The sequence below is a fragment of the Falco naumanni genome, chromosome 3 (genome assembly GCF_017639655.2).
Source record: "Falco naumanni isolate bFalNau1 chromosome 3, bFalNau1.pat, whole genome shotgun sequence".
Taxonomy (NCBI): domain Eukaryota; kingdom Metazoa; phylum Chordata; class Aves; order Falconiformes; family Falconidae; genus Falco; species Falco naumanni.
Window position 1 is genome coordinate 36161848 of NC_054056.1, and position 17497 is coordinate 36179344.

The following is a 17497-nucleotide window of genomic DNA, read 5'->3' on the forward strand; positions in this document are numbered from 1 at the left end:
GGGAGGCAGTAAGGGACAGGCTATCTGGGACCACCTCAAGTCCAAGAAGGTAGAGACCCTGTTCCTTGCCTGTCTTTGCAGACAGCCAGTTTGCTCCTCAGCTGTGGTGCTGGGAAACTCCCACAGGACTGCTTTCTGTCTTACCTTGAGCATGCCCTGCTGGTTTTCTGTTGGTAGCATTACTAGTTTTAAAAACAGCCTTGCTTTTCCCCCTTGTTCTCCTCCAAGGAAATTTCCCTTGCAAGGTTCAGATCCTACAGCATCCAGCCACCTTCTGTCAGGGGGGTTAATTAATCAGAAGAGATAAAACAAATGATGCTTTGTTTGCCAAAGGGAAGAAGTGGAGGAGGGGAAAAGGCAGATGGGGAGGATAGAGAAACCTTAATAATGAAATAAGAAAGCAGTATCCTAAGCTACATGGGCCTAAGACTTTAGGATTTATTATTCCCAAAGGACTGAGCTCCCGTTGTTATTGCACCACTGTTTTTTATGGTTATCCACCCTTATGATGCTAACAGAAATCCCATCAGGGCTGGACCAGTCATCCCTTCTCTGTGGGGAGGAGGAATCAGCTTCATTGCACCTCTTCAGCAAAAGTCTTTCTGGTGGGCATGGGTCTTGTGAAAGTTTGGCTGAAGGATAAAGGAGGTGCAGACCAGGGTCTTTTCTTTGACAAGGGCTGCAGACAGACAGCAGCTGTTACCCACAAGTCTGACTTCCACCTGGCTGGTCATCATTTGTGTAATACCTTCCAATGAGCAAACATCTGACGTAGGAATGGTCCGGTACATGCAACCTCTTTGCTTATGGAGGGCCTAGGAAAGGGTTATGGGTGGTGTGGCAAAGGGGATAGGGAAGGGAGTGAAAGAACCTGAGGTTCTTGGGGATGGAGGGATGTCAAAGAGCATGAGGGGTGTTAGGGTTAATGTGTTGGAGATAAAGGAACGTAGTCTGCTTGTCTCTTTCAAATCCAAACTCCATTTCTTTACTCTCGGGTGGTTTAGGAATGAGTTATATGTTGGGCTTTTTTTTTTTTTGCTTTTTTTTTTTTTTCTTTAATGGAGCTCCTCCCCCACTTTTATCCAGTTACCCATGAAAAGTCAGTGAAATAAGACCTACTTAAATCAAATGTCACAACTGATGCTCATCCCAGGCCACCATTTGTGCGATGTGAACACATATTGCCGTAAGGGAGGAGCAGGGAGAGAGAAAAGGTTGGGAGTGAGCTTGGAGTGAGCAAGCAAGGAGTAATCCATGTCTGAGTAGCTTGTGCTTCACAGTACATCTATCATAACCATGCATCTCTGAGGTGGGACAGGGCTGTTGCCTGCCTGGGTTCTTCAGGGGAGGAAACAAAGTGTCAAAGGGAGACGCCATTGCTTCATAGTGGAGATGGCATCTTTTCTCTTCCACACCCTACCCCAGTACCTGACTAAATCAGAGGGTTTTGTTCCCAGAAAAGTCCCTTCCACATTTCAATTTTAAGGAGCAGGCACAGTGTCTGGAATATGTCCGATTTCAATTTTGTTTGATGGATGACATGAAAATGTTGATATTTTCATTGAAATGTCTTTATGTTTACCTGGTTCCCAAAAATCTGTTTCTTGCTTCCACAAATATTTGTCAGGAGCAAGTTCTCAGGATGGGAATACAGTCATATGAGTTGATGTTAAGAATTGCAGTGATCCAAGTATCCATAGGTTTTGAGGAAAAATCCACGTGTGAGCTGAAACATTTTCCATGAGCATTTTGGGAAGCTCTAGGTGGAGGGAGATGCAGGACCTGCTTGATGAATCGGTGAAGCTCAGCACCTTGTTATTCTTGCAGTTTGTACACAAATGCTGGCAGTTAAAAGGAATAAGATATTGTTGGAAATCCAGCCCCATAATTTCAGCAAGTTGCATGAGGATCAGCATCCAAACCCTTTGTACATATCCGTGGTGCAGTTTTGGAGAGTCCTAAGCCTCCTGTTTCACAGAGCAAACTCAAGGAAGGCTTGTGTGAGGGCTAATACTATCTGTAAAGAGGGAATGTTGCAGAAAGGTAGCACCACACTGCAGTGCAGTTTGGCTTCCAGTCTGTAGCTGGTCTGCATCCAGTAAAGATCCCTCAATCAACCTGTACTCCTTTGGGTATGTATGCCAGTTGGGCAGTCGTGCCATTGAATGTGTCACTAAATTTTGTCTCAGAACCCTTAAGCTCTTGGACCAGCCTTCCCAATAGCTCCCATGGGATTCACTGCAGCAGTATGGTGAAAGTTTTGTTCTTCATTAATTCCCCCCGATGAGATTCAAAATGTCAGAGGTGCCCTTGGTCAGCATATGCAAGTAAGGAAGATCTTCCCAAGCCCTTCAGACTTCAGGGAAAATTCAGCTCAGCGAACCTATCGAGTTGTTTGTGTCTTCTTTGTGGTGGGCTCTGTGGAGTAAACACGTACTGACTGTGGGCCTTGAGTCAATGGACACATCCTTCTTTGCCCATGTGTTGAGGTGGCCAGACTCCATATAAGCATAGCACTGAGCCTTGCCTAATATATTTTGCTTTGCAGAAGACTCAGTAGCCTGGAACAGAGCTGCAGTAGCCTCAGCTTCTTGGTGTCCCACTGATTGGAGGTTCAGGTTGAGCAGCCTCATGCCTGCCAACAAAACGGTGTAGGCAAGTCCTTAGAGGGCTGCCTGTTCCATTCCCAAGTTCATGTGTAATTGCTTGCCTTTTTTTTTTTGTTTGTTTGTTTGTTTGTTTTCCTATGCTAAGCCCTTGCTATGTCAGAAACCATCTCATCTCCATGGCCGTAATGATAGGTGTTGGTACTGTGCCAATGTAATGGCAACCTTGACTGTGCTCCCACACCTCTGCGTACTGCCTAATCAGTCTAAATAGAGGGTTCTTGTGTGTCTGCTGCGTGGTGGGTCTCTGCTTCTCTGCCTTCATGCCAGCAGAGATCTCTGATGTGGAAATGCGAAAAATGCCAGAAAAAAAGCCTGCAACAAAGGAAACCAAGTAGGGTCCAGATCCTCCCTCTAAGCTGAGGAAGGAGGAATTTAGTGGCAGTAGTCTGGCAGATATTGGGTAGTTACCCAGCTAGTCCCAGTGATGCAGAGAACTAGATCAGGAGAGGCTGTGGCATGTCTGTTTGTTCTTTATGTTGCAAGATCAGCAAATCTTTTGTGTCAGACAGGAGAGGAGAACCATTCCACACCAGATTTTCCAGCAAGGAGCCCTGCATTTGAAAAAATGCCTTGTGTAGTAGCGTAAGAGTAGTGAAGTGGTGGGTGGTATGACTAGATGCTGTGTCACTAGGAAGGATATACATTTTGGTTTTTCTTTGCTTGCTTCACCTTCTCCTTTTCCAGATGGATGTTTGTAGTTGGTAGAAGATTTTCACCTTCTTTTCATCCTCCAACCTTCATCACCACCATTACCAGAAGAGCTCATTTGCAATTATTCTAGTGTAGGCACTGCCTTCTCCTATTGCCTCGTTAATTATCTTCAAAGTTTCACAGCAGATATGAAGGGCCTGATCCTCCTCTTGCAATCCACACCTTTTACACACCTGCTTCACCATGGATATCAGAGTTGTTACCTCGACTTAACACTGGTGTGTGTGAGAGCAGAATCAGGTCTGGGTCAATGAGAAAAAGATCCTGGTCTTCTTTTCTCTCTATTTGTATGTGCAGTGCGATGTGAAGGTCAGGTGAGTTGACAGACATTAGCAGGAAAGTTCTTACCATGAAATTGAGCTGGTAGTGTTTGCTGAGCATCTTTTTTTTTTTTTTTCTTTTTTTTTTTTAATGTCTCACTTTCTCTCTTTCAGAACATGGAAAAGGTGCTGGTCCCTTCTGTCACATTAATTGTAGGCTGTGGAGTATCTTCGCTGACACTTTTGCTGTTGATTATCATTTATGTCTCTGTTTGGAGGTATGGCTTTCATTCTCTTCTCTTCTTGTTGGGGAAAGTAACTGTCTCTTGATCTACATGGATCCTGGAGGTTTTACTCTCTGGTTTTGGGTGTCTGGTGCCTGAGGAAGAACCGTTTGGTAATGAATGGGTCCTGCAAAAAGTCATCATGGTGGCATTGCTGGCATTGTTCTTTCCTTTTAGTGCCAGAGAAATTAGTACAGTGAAATCAATGCCATGACCCCATGTAGTCACATTGTACCATTTTCAAAAGCCATGTGCTGTTTTAGATGCCTTCATATACCTCAGGAAACCTTGTTCACGGAGACGTGGATGCACACTGCCTGCAGGCAGTGTGCTGCAAGTTATTCCTGTTTGGATCTTTGATAACATCAAAACATCCACGACCTGTTATGAAAACATCTGGCCTGAAGAACTGACAGCACTTCTCAGGAGCTTAAGGACGATAAACCACATGGTCTAAATAACTGTCCAACCTCTTAGTTATGTTGTGCCTTTAGCTTCAGATGCATATGGGATTCCTCAGTACATCCCATTGCAGAGAGCTCCTGTACGCCTATAAGCAGGTCAGGTGTAATCTTAAATTGTATCATTTATAGAGGCTAAAGTGATTTTTTGGCGAAGTTTTATTGAAAAAAGGCCCACATTGGCCCGTGTCCCTGTTACATACATTTTGGTGGACTGTAGAAGCTGGAGGAGCCGCGGTGCGCAAAGGATTCTCCCCCTATACTGCATTGAACAAAGTGAACTTAAAATACGAGACCCGTGCCTTTCCTAAACCCATGGCAAACATGCTGAGAGCTTCATGACTCTAAGCTAAATAAAACAAAGAAAATCAGAACCAGGTGAATGACTGTGAAATTGAAATGGAGCAGATACAGAGAGTATATGGTTTGGATATGACTGGTGACCCTTTTGGGAGAAGGGATCAGTCTGAAGCTCTTGTTTTGTCAAGTGATTCATAGTATGAAGGAAAGGGTAAACTCAGTTCAGAGCTGTGAATTGAGATAACTTTTTCTACCCTGTGATAGAGGAAAAAACAGAACAGTAAAAAATGAGCAAAAATGCATCTTTTTTTGTTGATACTGTGACAGTGCATAGTGGCTAGTTAATTATGGCAAGTGCTACAAGCTGAAGACTGATCATAATAACATTTATCTAGAACTCAGGTTTTTCCGTGCCTGGGGTATCATTGGATGTGCTCAAGTCCTTGTCCTCTCCTGCTTTTCCTCAGGCTGGGCAGCACTGGGCAGCGCTGGTAGGTGACTTACTGGTGTCACTGGTGTCAGGATCAAGTGGAAAGTTAGGCTAGAAGAGTAAAGAGCAAGTGTTCGAGCCTCACCCTCTCTTTCCTGTCAGAAACAAGTTCAGGATCTGAAACCTTAGTTCATATGTGAGGTTGAATCAGTTTGGAGCATGCCAGAGTCATTTGGAATAACAGGATGTATTTTCTTCCAGGAGTGTGCCCCTCAATATTTACTGTTATTGAGGACAGTAAAGTTAATTGCCTGCCCTGTTTAAAATACGCTCTTTTTAATTTCTCATGCCAGCCTTTGCGTTAGGGCTATGCCCAAAATGATCAGCATGAATGGGGGACATGTATATGGGAGGCTTGAGTGGGCATTTGTGAGCTAGCCAAGGATGGACATGCATTTCCAAGTGATCCTGAGACCAGCTATATCTTGGTTAAAGGGCTCTATCCTAAGTCTCTTTGTGTAAATATTTGTAAAGCATGATCAAGTGATCTCTAGAATTTCTCTTTGGTGCGCTGAGTTTGTTTCATTTCTTCTCTGTAGATCATGTTTTCATGTTTTCTGAACTTCACAGCATTCCTGTGGCTAAGCCCTGAGCACTCTGTGTGTCCTTTTTATTTTAGGCATAGCTGCTGGACATGAATGTGCTGTCCTGTTAATGGGCTCAGGAACATCATACTCAAGTCAACATTATCTCCTGGCTCCTGCTTTGTTTTGCCCTAGATGTTATATAGTCTGATAGAGAACCGCTGGAGGAATGCTTAGAAGTGGGATCAGCAGTATTATTCCAGCTGCTGTTGCTAAAATACAGCAGTAACAAAGTGGTTGTTTTTCACCATGCAGGGAGAAACTCCTCATACCCTAACTGCCTGGTCTTCTGTGGAGAGCACTTGCCAGAGCTCAGCTGTTTTGGGGAGCTTTGGCTGGGAAATTTCTCATTCAGACCTCTGGACAAAGGCATCTGGAGCATGCATACATAGACCCAGCTTGAGTATGAAACACTTCTGATGAATAAGCTCACTGAGGCTGACAATTTGGAAACTTTCCCAGAATTTTGCCCAGTTAGGGTTTCTTTATACATGGGAAGCAGAAAGAAAGGGTGGGGGAGAAAGAGGGAAAAGAAGATGGTAAAGAAAAGGGGGCAGAGTAAAAGGGAGGTGATCCCAGCTTTGGGCTGCATATCAGGGATGAAATTAATTTACCCTCCGCTTCCCATTCAAAACCGCCAAATAATGGTTGCTTCTTAGTGGTACCTACTCAGCCATCGGCGTGAACGACATGAGCTTTTTGATGCAAGCGATCATTTCAGGCACAGCCAACTTGGCACAGTCTCATTGAAAACTGGACGTTGTCTCTGTTTGACGGCTGTTGGTGGCCTGTTGGTGGACTCACTCCAGTTCCCAGTAGACAGATGGCTGCAAAAACTCTGCTGCAGATGGTGCATCTCTGGCCTTATTAGCAGTCTCAACAGAGAGGTCAGTGACACAGTGGGCCATAGAAGTGGAGTGACCTTGTTACATCTCGCCAGTGGCTGTCCTGGGTTACAGCTGGAGATACGATCTGTGTGTGGGCTACGTGCCCTGCTGTCCATGTGGAAAAAGAGGGGGAACTGAAAGAAAAAGATCTTCCCTCTTGAAAACTGAAAAACTGGGCAGAAAGAGAACTGTTCAAGGGCCAGAACAGGTGAAGTGACTTAGTACTGTGTTTCTCTAAGCTTGGGTTTGCACCACTCCTTTCAAGTAGCTCCTTGACACGGTGGTGTTTCAGGAGTGTTTTCCATCCCTGAACTCACTGCGGTTCAACAGCCTCTTCAGTCAGTGACCTTTCCGTAGCATGGAGATCGATGCTTGCTATTGAATAGCTCTTCCACCAGCCCATCAGCACGTGGGGCACGGCAGACCTTTCTCACTGGCCGTGGCTGGGTGAATGCTGTATCACTGAAAGATATCAGCGTGAGCTTTTCTCACTCCCTGCCCATCAAAGCCTGAGGATTGATTTAGTGGTTGTCAGTGAGCTCTCAAGGGGCTTTTAACGCTTTAAACCCAGGAGCTCTGCCTTTGCCAGAGATGCTGGGGCACTAGGTGGCCTTGGTGGGAGGTAGCAGGAATGAGTAAGTGAGTGCGCTGAGAAGGATGTCTGTACGCACAGTGAGAAAGCAAGAGTGACTCAGTGTTTGCGGAGAGGGAGGGAGTGTAATGGAGACAGCCAGACAGGCTGCAGGGTTTTCCCCACCTTCTCCATCTGTCTTGGTTTGCACAGGGCTTCCCCACATCCTGCAGGACCCAGGCCAGAGCAGAAGTTCCCTAAATTTGTAGTGAGACTTCCCCTGCTTTGGTGGCTGAGTACAGCATGTTTTGATAACTAGGCAGAGTTCATGTATCAGCCAAGGGGTAGTAAGACCCCTCGAGCAGCTCTACCTTTGCTGGAGATGTCTCCACTGGCAAAACCCATCAAGTTCTGTGTTTTTTTCCTCTCTGATATGAGTTTCTGACTTTTTTTGGCCAGAGGGTCTAGATAGTAATGGTGATTTCTTTCTGTGGAACATCCTGAGTTGGAGAAGAGGAAATGGAAGAAAAAAGCAAGCATGGGAGGAGGCCATCTTAGCATAATGGGGAACTTCTGGCTGAGCTGAAACATAACAAGGAAATGTTTGATAACCAGGTCAGACTAACAAGGAGGACTATAGAAGCATTGCCCATGAATGCAGGATACAATAGGAAGGTCAGACCTCAGCTGCATTTGAAACTGGTAAGGGATGTGGAAAGTATTAAGAAGGATTTCTGTCGGTACACCAGCACCAAAAGATTGCTCAGGGAAGTGGTGGCCCAGTGTTGAATGGGGCAAGTAACCTAATGGAGAAGGGAGTAGAAAAGGTTAAGATACTCAGTGCCTTCATCACTCTGTTCTGCTGGCAAGGTTTGCTCCCTCGCACCCCAGTTCCAGTAACTAGTGGCAGAATCTGGGGAAGAAAATACTGCCCACTGCAAGGAAGAGAGCACGGAAGACCATTTAAGTAAGAAGGACTTTTATAAGTCCACAGGACCAAATGGCATGCATCAAGCGATGTTGAGGGAGCTGGCTGGTTTTACTGTGGAGCCAGTATCATCTGGGGAAGGTTCCTGATGGCTGGAAGAAGGCAAATGTTACATCTTGCTTTAAAAAGGGCAAGAGGAGGGTCCAGGGAACAACTGGCTGGTGAGCCTGGTCAACAGCCCCTGGTAACATTAAGAGGCAAGTAGTTATAAAGGTTACTTCCAGGTAAAATGATGGACAAGAAAGCAATTGGGAATAGGCAGCGCAGATTTATTGAGGGCAGATTGTGCCTGACTGACCTCTTTCCCTTTTGTGGTGGGGTGAGTGGTTGTCTGGACAGTGGAGAGAAGCAGGTATATGTTTTGACATTACCAAGGCTTTAAAACAGTCTCCCATACCATCTTTGTGTCCAGACCAGGGAACTGTGCACTGGATCGGTAGCTTCTAAGGTGGCTTACTGGGTAGAGTTTGTACAGGCTTAAAGGGTAATGGTCAAAGGTTTGAAGCCTAATCAGGAGCTGGTTACTAGCTGCATCTGACAGGGGTTGATACTATGGCCAATATTGTTTAATGTCTTCTTTAATAACCTGGATAATGGGGCAGATTGCACCTTCAGTAGGTTCGTGGGTGATGCCAGGTTGGGAGGAGTGACTGATATGCTGGAGAACAGCACTGCCATTCAGAAGGACCTCAAAAACCTAGAGTTATGGGCTGGAGAAACGGTGCAACAAAGATAAATGCACAGTCCTGCACCTGGGACAGAATAACAGTGTGGTGCAGGATGGGCTGGGGACTGACTGGCTTCCTCATGCCTCCACAGGGGAGGCTCTGCAGGTCCTAGTAGGCAACAATTCAGAAATAAATGAGCAGTGCAGCCATGTAGCAATGATGGCCAACATTATATTGGGCTATACAGCCAAAGAGTATAGCCAACATGTCAAGTGAATTGATTATTGCTCTCTGCTTGACACTCTTGGCAAGTGTGCCAAATACTGGACTTCCCCAACACCAGAGATGTCAGCACGTTGGAATAAGTCCAGCGGATGCTTAGGGAGCTGGAGAGCATAATGTAAAAGGAGGCAAAGGGAACAAGGCTTGGTTAGCTTGGAGAAGAGAAGGCTGTTAAAGAGGAGTTACGGAAAAGTCAAGCAATTTGCAGAGGTATACAGCAAAAGGTCTAGAGGCACCAGCTGCAGCAGGAAAAAAATCCAGCTGGTTACTAAGAAAAACAATTCTTCACCGTGAGATCAGTTGAGCGCTGTTACAAGTCATCCAAGAAAGATGGTGGCATTTCTGTTCTTGGTGATTTTCAAAACTCGATTGGACAAGACCCTGAGAAACCTGATCTGGCTTTGAAAGTAGCCCTTTTTGGGGGCAGAGGATTGGACTGGGAACTTGAGAGGGGTTTCCCCAACCTAAATTATTCTGATGATGTGACTCTACATGTTCTGAACCCACATCTTGTAATTTGGAGGTTCAGGGATCTGGGGAACAGGATGGACTCGCAGTGCATGAAAGGAAGCACGGAGAAAGGAGAGGCTTGTTTAAGTGGGGGAAAAAATCTGAAGACAGCTGTATTATCTTCCCTTACATTCACATGCAGTCTATACTTATGGTCAACTCATTTCTTACCTTTTTTGACCAAAGGAGACTTTCAAAGTGCACACTAATGCCGATTGGATCATAGTGTTGCTACACAGATTTATTAAATCTCATTCCCACCAGGACAGAGTCCGGATCTCCCTTTCTATCCCCTAGAAGCTGCTGACTGGAGACAATGTTTTACTTCAAATTGCTTTACAATTTTTGATTTTTGATTGCTTTACAATCAAAGCGTAGATTGATGGCTTGGTACCCTCAGCCACAAATGGAATAGGATCCAGGTGATGCACAGCATTGTATTAAGCCCAATGAAATGGGGAAATTTGGGATCAGATTGGCCATGAAAGGAACCAGAGTCTTATTTTGCAGGCAGTAATCCTGGTTTCTAGCTGAACTAGAAGCCTACGTTTTGTACTCCTTTCTGGGGTTGGGTGAGTTTCAGGGAGAACTAGCTATAAACCAGATTTTCAACACGGTTTAAGTTCAGGCTAGTTTGCGTCAGTGACTTTTCTGTAATCAGGAAGGCATATCCTCAATATTAATGTTTGTCTGAAGGTAAAACTCAGAGGGAAGTTAAAATCAAAGTTTTGCAGCCTTCAGCAGGTCTGAAGCACAGATTTACCCTTGGCAGAACAGACACGTGCAGTAAACTCGTCCTGCTTACATAGTCAGAAACTCAAAACTCTGCAGCCAAAGCACGACCAACTTGCTCTTGCTAAAATCGGTTAATGAAATTACATTCCTAATATAAATAGTTGATGTGCTGGAATATAGGAAATAATCCTGCATTAGCCTCCAAGGATGAGCTGCTTGATTAATAGATCTGTTTCTAATTTCTGTAAGCATCAGCGTCTACTCTTCACTCATCTGGCATTCAGGCAGGGCACTTGACGAATCACTCAGATTATTCACGTGTATGAGTGTTGGTATGGTCAGGTCCTGAGTCAGTCCCTGAGGGCTTGCACTATTGCAATTCCCCTTGAATTTTATTAGGTAGATAAAAGCACCTTCAAAGAAATTTCCCTCTGCAGCCTGTGGTTTGAGTTAATTGTTGGGCACATACCTCAGCAGCAGGTTGGTGCTGTGCTGCGTATTGCAAATCAGAAATGACAAATAGCTTGCTCATGCAAGGTGCTGAAGGCAACAGCTTCCTAACCTGGATCCCTAATGTCCCAGACCCACAGCTGCAGTTACTTATTTGGCCTAGTTTTGGGAAGTGCTAAACCTCTCCATCTGGGGTGGGGAGGGGGGAAGCCACAAATACTTCTCACTTCAGGATGGGTTGTTAGGTTAAACAAAGGGGAATGCTGAATCACACACACTTTGTTGTGAAGGTGCATGCATTCGTAATCTGCTTTCATCACCAGCATGCCTGTGGCTCTTCTTATTTGGGATTTTTTCCATGTGTTGCCTGTCTGTTTTCTTGTAAGCTCCTTTTCAAGTCCCCTTTCAAGTAAGCAGAGCTGAAGAAGACTTGAAGCACTCTACTGTTTTAGGAGAGGCTCAGACTAGGGACCAGACTGGCCCCTTGTTTGTTGACTTATGCTCATAACTCCAGCATTGATGGGGGAGGATGGAGAGATCTGTGGGCTGAGCACTGCACCTGAGCTCTCCCCCTCCCTTTCCCCCCTGTTCTTGTCTGTTTAACATACAAGATCTGCAGGAAATGGGCCATCTCTTACCATGGCCTTCTGTAGAGCCTGGCCCAGTGCAACCTGCACCCGGTTGATGCTTTGCAGAGGTAACTTAATGTACGTTGTGACAGGGTGGATCTCCCTCCCCCTCTTCTCTTGCTGCAGGTATATTCGCTCAGAGCGCTCTGTCATTCTTATCAACTTCTGCCTATCCATCATCTCCTCCAACGCTCTCATCCTGATCGGACAGACCCAGACCCGGAATAAGGTAAGAGATCAGTTGGGCTTTGTTTATTTGTTTGCTTTTCCCCTGGTTTATCACTGAAATGATCCGTTCAGGCAGCTCTTCCTCATTTTTCCTCCATCTGTTAATTAGCGACATGTCAAAGACACAACTAAATGGCAGATTTCTATTTTCTCTCTCACTCTTTCTTTGATAATTTGTCAGCATCCTCAGGGCTTTGATTAAAACCAATGTGATATTTTTGAGTATCTGCCTAGAGTAGCTGGCACACGGCACACTAAAGAAACATGGTTATTTGCAAGGCTTTAACCATTTTATTTTCCAAAAATTACAAAGAAAGACAGATTGAGAAAAGGCTTTAAAAAAACCCAACAACAACAACCAAACAACACAATATCTCAGCTTTACATTTATTTCTCCAGCAACTTTTATACTCGGAGCTTAAAGCGCTTGGCAGATGTTAATGAACACAGCCACAAAAACCACCTTTATTTGGGTTAGGAAGCATTGCCAGACGTGCTGTGCACGCTGCAGAGCTGGGGACCGCGAGGGACTCGCTGTGGATCACAGTGTGACTCGAGCAGTAAAGGCAAGACATAACGGGGATTTTCAAGCCAAGTGCCCTGGTTTCACGTACATGCCTTCCCCCATTACAGACCCAGCTGGAGAGGCACATGTTGCCTGTATGACTTTTCTCCAGCTAGTGTACTTTTAGTTTCCCTGTTGGCGGCTGGCATGACAAATCACTGCTCATTGTTAGTATTTTCCAGTCGTACCTTTTCCCGTCCCCACAAGTGCTTCAACTATCCTAACTCTGCTAAGCAGAAAACTGAGGCAAGAAGCATCCTCCACTACTCCTGCTGCCACAATCTCAATCAGAAGCAAAAATTTAGGTTTTAGTTAATAATAACCAGTGAATGGCCAGTTTTTTCAAGCCTTTACTTTGGCAGCCAGAGCATGCTGTCACTTTTGGAAGCATTTCTGCAGAGAAGCCCCAGGGTTTACTGAATCACTAACACTCATTTCTGTGGAGGGCTGTTAGGGGTAGGTTGTTTTAGCAAAAGCTCTACAGCTGTTGAGTCATGCGTGTGAAAAGAAGTGTGGAGACATGCAGCCAGCCAGCCCTGCTGCTATTAAACAAGTGCCTTTCAGAAATTAAGTTCGTGAAGCAGAGCTGCCTTTCATGGCCAACATCATTGGCAAGAGGTGGAGAAGGTGTGAGATAAGTTCTTGCTTTCCCTGGGTGCATCGTCTGCAACTCCAAGTGTGGGCTAGGAACTTCTTTCCATAGAAAGAAATACTGAGGTATGCACAATATGGCATACCATGCCTGGACCACCTCTTTGGTTATTCTTTTTCACCCCAGGACAGGAGGTGGATGTCTTCACCCTCTCCCACCCCTTTCAGGGCACAGTTGTGAGCTCAGGTTCTCCCTCGTGCTTTTTCTCACATTACTCTGGGTGTTGACTGTCAGAGCTGTTAGCAGGGATTCAAAGCTCCGGGCTTCGATTGCGTGAGGCAGATTAGCTCTTTGCACATACATATGCATGAAACACCATAAATAGAAAGGTTATTCTTGGATTTCCGCTTAGCCATCTAGTAAACAGTCTCTGGCAGGGAACAGAGAAAGAAAACTATACAGAGAAGAGACGAAGAAGTGTAAATTAGGATTTTATTCACATTCAATTATTGATAATGGAGCATCTTAAAGTGTTGGTGATGATTGATTTATAATAGCAGTTACTTGGGAGACTTTCTACAGTATTAGTTTCCCTGGAAATGCCAAATTCTCCCTTGATTTCCATCCATGTAACCTCAAAGGCAAGATTCCACGCCTGGATTTGCTAAGCTTTTTGAAGATGAAAGGCATGGGAAAAGGCTAAAAAATTAGTGTCAGCAATAATGTGATACAAAAGAAATTAATGTTGCATGAACTGTCCATGTCTCAAAGGCATGGCTACATGCTGCAAGGAAACAGATTTTTCCTCTTAAAGGAAAACAAGGGCTAATGGCCTTGACAGACTGACAGACTCTGCTAGATCTTTCTGCAGCAGCTTGGGACATCATATCCCTGTGCTTAGGCCTTCATGGAGGTGATTATTTTTCGTTACAAGGAAGGAAAAAAACCCTGCAGCAGGAGTAGAAGAAGCAAATACATGCTTGCCCATCAGCTCGCCAAGTTCACAGCCTGGTTTCAGTTCAGACAATGGGTTTATCCTGGCCCAGCTAAGGTGTGCATATTTCTTTTGTGCTCCCCTCCTCTCTTCTTCCTTCCCATTCTATCAAAACTACCTGATTGAGAAAAAAATACCCAGAAAATGTATCTCTGGTGTAAAATCGGAAAGCAAAGGTTTTCTCTCCCCTTTACAAACTGCTGGCACACTGGGCAGAACCGTGTTTGTGCAGAAAAAACTGCTGGCACACTGGGCAGAACTGTGTTTGTGCAGAACAAAACCAAAGTGGTAAAACAAATAGTTTTGTATCTGATGTTAAAAAAAATAAAAAAAATGTTGTTTTTTCTAAAATAACAGTTTCTTAAAATATATTCCAGAAAGCATCCTGTGTTTTTAACTGTTTTATGTATGTATGTAAGCTGATGAATAACAACTACCTTTTTAGGATTCTTTTAAAATGTGAAAATTACTTGAAATTATCATATTGAGCTGTGTCATTTGTACTGAACTGCCATTCAGAATCTGTTTATAGGCAGAATGCAAAGGGTTTTGGTGTCAAATACAAATGTGGAACAAAAAGACAGTTCCTGTCTCAAAGAACACACAGTCTTACTTTTATTCACAACCTCTGATAACGCCAGTTTGTGCCAGTGTATGAATCGAGAGCAACCCGATAAAATCGTGAAAAAAGACACTCCATGCATGAGAGCTCTGTGTTAAAAGATGCTGGTGGATGAAAAAAGAGGAAGGTTCATTGACCGTAAACCCAAAGTCCATATTTCCTGATATAACTCAAAGCAGAGAAATGCTTTATTATAAACCTCCCCCTGCCCTGAATGCCTTAAGCCATTTTTTTTTTTTTTTCTCCAGAGTCACTTTTAAAGTCTATTTGCTCTCCCTTCTCCTTGGGAGCCACTGAAGTTTCTTTCCATCATTTTCTTCTTGAGTACATTGATTCACAGTTTCCAGCTCACAGATGGTGGAAAACTGGCAGAGTTAAACAGAGCGGCACCAATTTGCACCAGTGAAAGATTTGGCCTTGCTGAGTTAAAAACAAAGACGAGCTTGTCAGCTTTCCAGTCCATCTCCCTGGCACTACAGGATTGTTCTTCATAATGCATTTGCTAGTACTTTCCCCAGTTTAATTTTAAATGGCTTAAGCTCCCTACGTTTCCCTTGAGACATTTCCCTACCGAGTAGTAGAGATCGCCATTATGAAATTCCTTCCAATGTAGTTTCTTTGGGGGTTTTAGGTGGGGTTTTTTGTGGTGGTTTTTTTTTTTTTTTTTTTTTTTTTTTTTTGTTGGTTTTTTTTTGTTTGTTTGTTTGTTTGTTTTCCCCCTGTCTGCTAGCAGTTATATGCTCTTGGGCAACTTGCACTACTCATGTTTGCAGTCCTTACCAGCCCCTGGCAGCCGTGATTTCACCCAGTTCTCATGGCTTAACTCTTTCGTTCAGTGATCCTTCCCTGGCAGGACACTGTCTAAATTGCCCCTCTCTGATTTCATTTCTATGGCTTGGCTGCCAATGACATGGTATTTTGCAAATCTTTTGAGCTGAGATTAGTGCACGGCTTATTAACTGCTTCGTCCTCCTCAAAAGGATCATGGCAATGGTTTTGATCATTATGAAAATGAATATGCCTTGCTGAAGCCAAGAAAGCACCGGGATGGGATGCAGGCTCAGACTTCAGCAAAAATCTTAGAGCTCATGCTTGAAAGCAGCTGATTTCCGTGTAGTACTGAAATTTTGGTCTTTTGCTGGGTTGAAGCTGGTGGGGGAGGCTGCCTTCTAAAACGTCTCTTTGTGTCCTGATCTCCATGACCTTGCCTTCCAGAGCCTGGTTTGGAAGCACCTCCCTGCACCTTCTGCTCTCCTAAGCGCTGCTCTCTCTGCCTGCTGCTCTTCTCACATGTCCTCCTTTCCTCCTCTCTCCAGGTGATATGCACGCTGGTGGCAGCTTTCTTGCACTTCTTCTTCCTCTCCTCTTTCTGCTGGGTGCTGACCGAGGCTTGGCAGTCCTACATGGCCGTGACGGGCCGATTACGGAACCGCATCATCCGCAAGCGCTTCTTGTGTCTCGGATGGGGTGAGGATCTTGGGTCTGTGGAGCAGAGAGGGTCTGGGCTACAAGAGGAACTGATGCCCTGCAGAAGGCTTGGCAGAGGGTGCTGGGAACCCTTTCAGGGGTGTCAGGAAAGGCTGAGATGTTTAAAAACAGCATCAGCAAGAGCTGCAAAGACCTGCTTGCCACCCAGCGTACCCAAGGGTCACACCAAATAGATGAGTTGCGGAGGGGTTGAGTTTTCAAAGGGTATGCTGAGGGTAGTTTCTGCTGGATTTGGGTCTCTTTCTTGCTTTCTCCTTTTCTCTCTCTCACTGTCTCCTTCCACGTGCAACCTGGAGTGAAGCAAGCTTTGAAATCCCATCTCCATGGCAGCAGGGCTTTTTGTAGACAAATAAACTATAAGACTGGTACAGATGCTTGTAACTAATTTCTCTCCCTCTGCCTCTTCCGTATGTTTAATTTATTAGCCTTAAATGATGCATTCTGTAGTAGAAAACAAACACAAACCCATAACCTGGGCTTTCAAAGCAGTAACAAGCGTGCATTTGAAAAGAGCAACTGAACAAAAAGTTGCTTAAAAACGAGCAGGCAAAAAAGAGAAAGGGAGAGAGAAACCGTTGTGTGTCTGAGCTGTATTAGTGTCTCGTTTTACTACTGAAGTCTAGCATTTCTCCCCAGGCAAGGTATTTCCGATGCTTACGAGGTGCCCTGATGTGATTTATTCTGGCACATCAAGAGCCATCCTCGTTCCAGCACCTGGATCCCTTTAAGTTTTCTCTCCTAGCTCTTGCTTATGATAGAAAATAAATTGTGTTATTGAAATCCGCTGTTTGTGTGTAGCAGGAGCATAGCCACATACATGCAAAGCACAGGCTGGATGCGCCTGTGTGTGCTCATGCATATGTTTATACACGAACACAGCGATTCAAGGGACATCAGGGATATCGAATGCAACCAACTAATAGCTTTTCTAGGCAATAAAAAGGGATTTTTCTGATTTGTAAAAGCTGGGACAGATGGGTGTGTTAGCCAAGGGAATTTTGGATGAGCGACATTCACATTTGTAGTCTGCACAGATTTAAGAAAACACCCTACATGTGTAGAAGCATAATTTGCACTGCTAGTAAAACATAGTCATCTCTGAGCTAGGATGCACTGGCTGATAAATAATGCATACTAACCATTTGGAGTAGGTTAGGACAAGAAATGAAGAACGTTTTCGCCTATTAAGGCAGCAAGGGAATTTCTGGTATTTAGCATCCTGTTAGACTTCAGCTGTAGAGCTGGGATTAATGGCACTTCTAAGAGGAAAGAGTCCGAAAATACGTTTTAAAGAGCATAATCTGAAATAATTAGCACAATTCACTTTGTCATGGGCTGATTCTCCCCCTTTTCCCCCTTTGCATATTAGCATTTCTCTAAGCCCTTGTTCTAGACATCTTTGCCAAGTTCTCAGCTGCTGTCAGCTGTAGCTCATTGAAGCTATGGTGGTTTTCATCAGCAATGAGATTTATTCCTAGGGTGTTATTTTTTTCTTCTCTTCAGTATGTAACTCTGCCTTTCCAGAAAAG

General features: G+C 44.5%; 1 protein-coding gene across 5 annotated transcripts in view; it reads left to right on the forward strand.

Moving 5' to 3' along the window:
- The window catches only part of ADGRB1 (adhesion G protein-coupled receptor B1), a 294498-nt gene that overhangs the window by 220818 nt on the left and 56183 nt on the right, over positions 1-17497 (forward strand). For all 5 annotated transcript variants that reach the window (XM_040588096.1, XM_040588098.1, XM_040588097.1 and 2 more), the window contains exons 19-21: positions 3815-3918; positions 11606-11708; positions 15797-15947. In XM_040588096.1, the coding sequence (XP_040444030.1) occupies positions 3815-3918; positions 11606-11708; positions 15797-15947 (358 nt within the window). The remainder of the gene's footprint in view (positions 1-3814; positions 3919-11605; positions 11709-15796; positions 15948-17497) is intronic.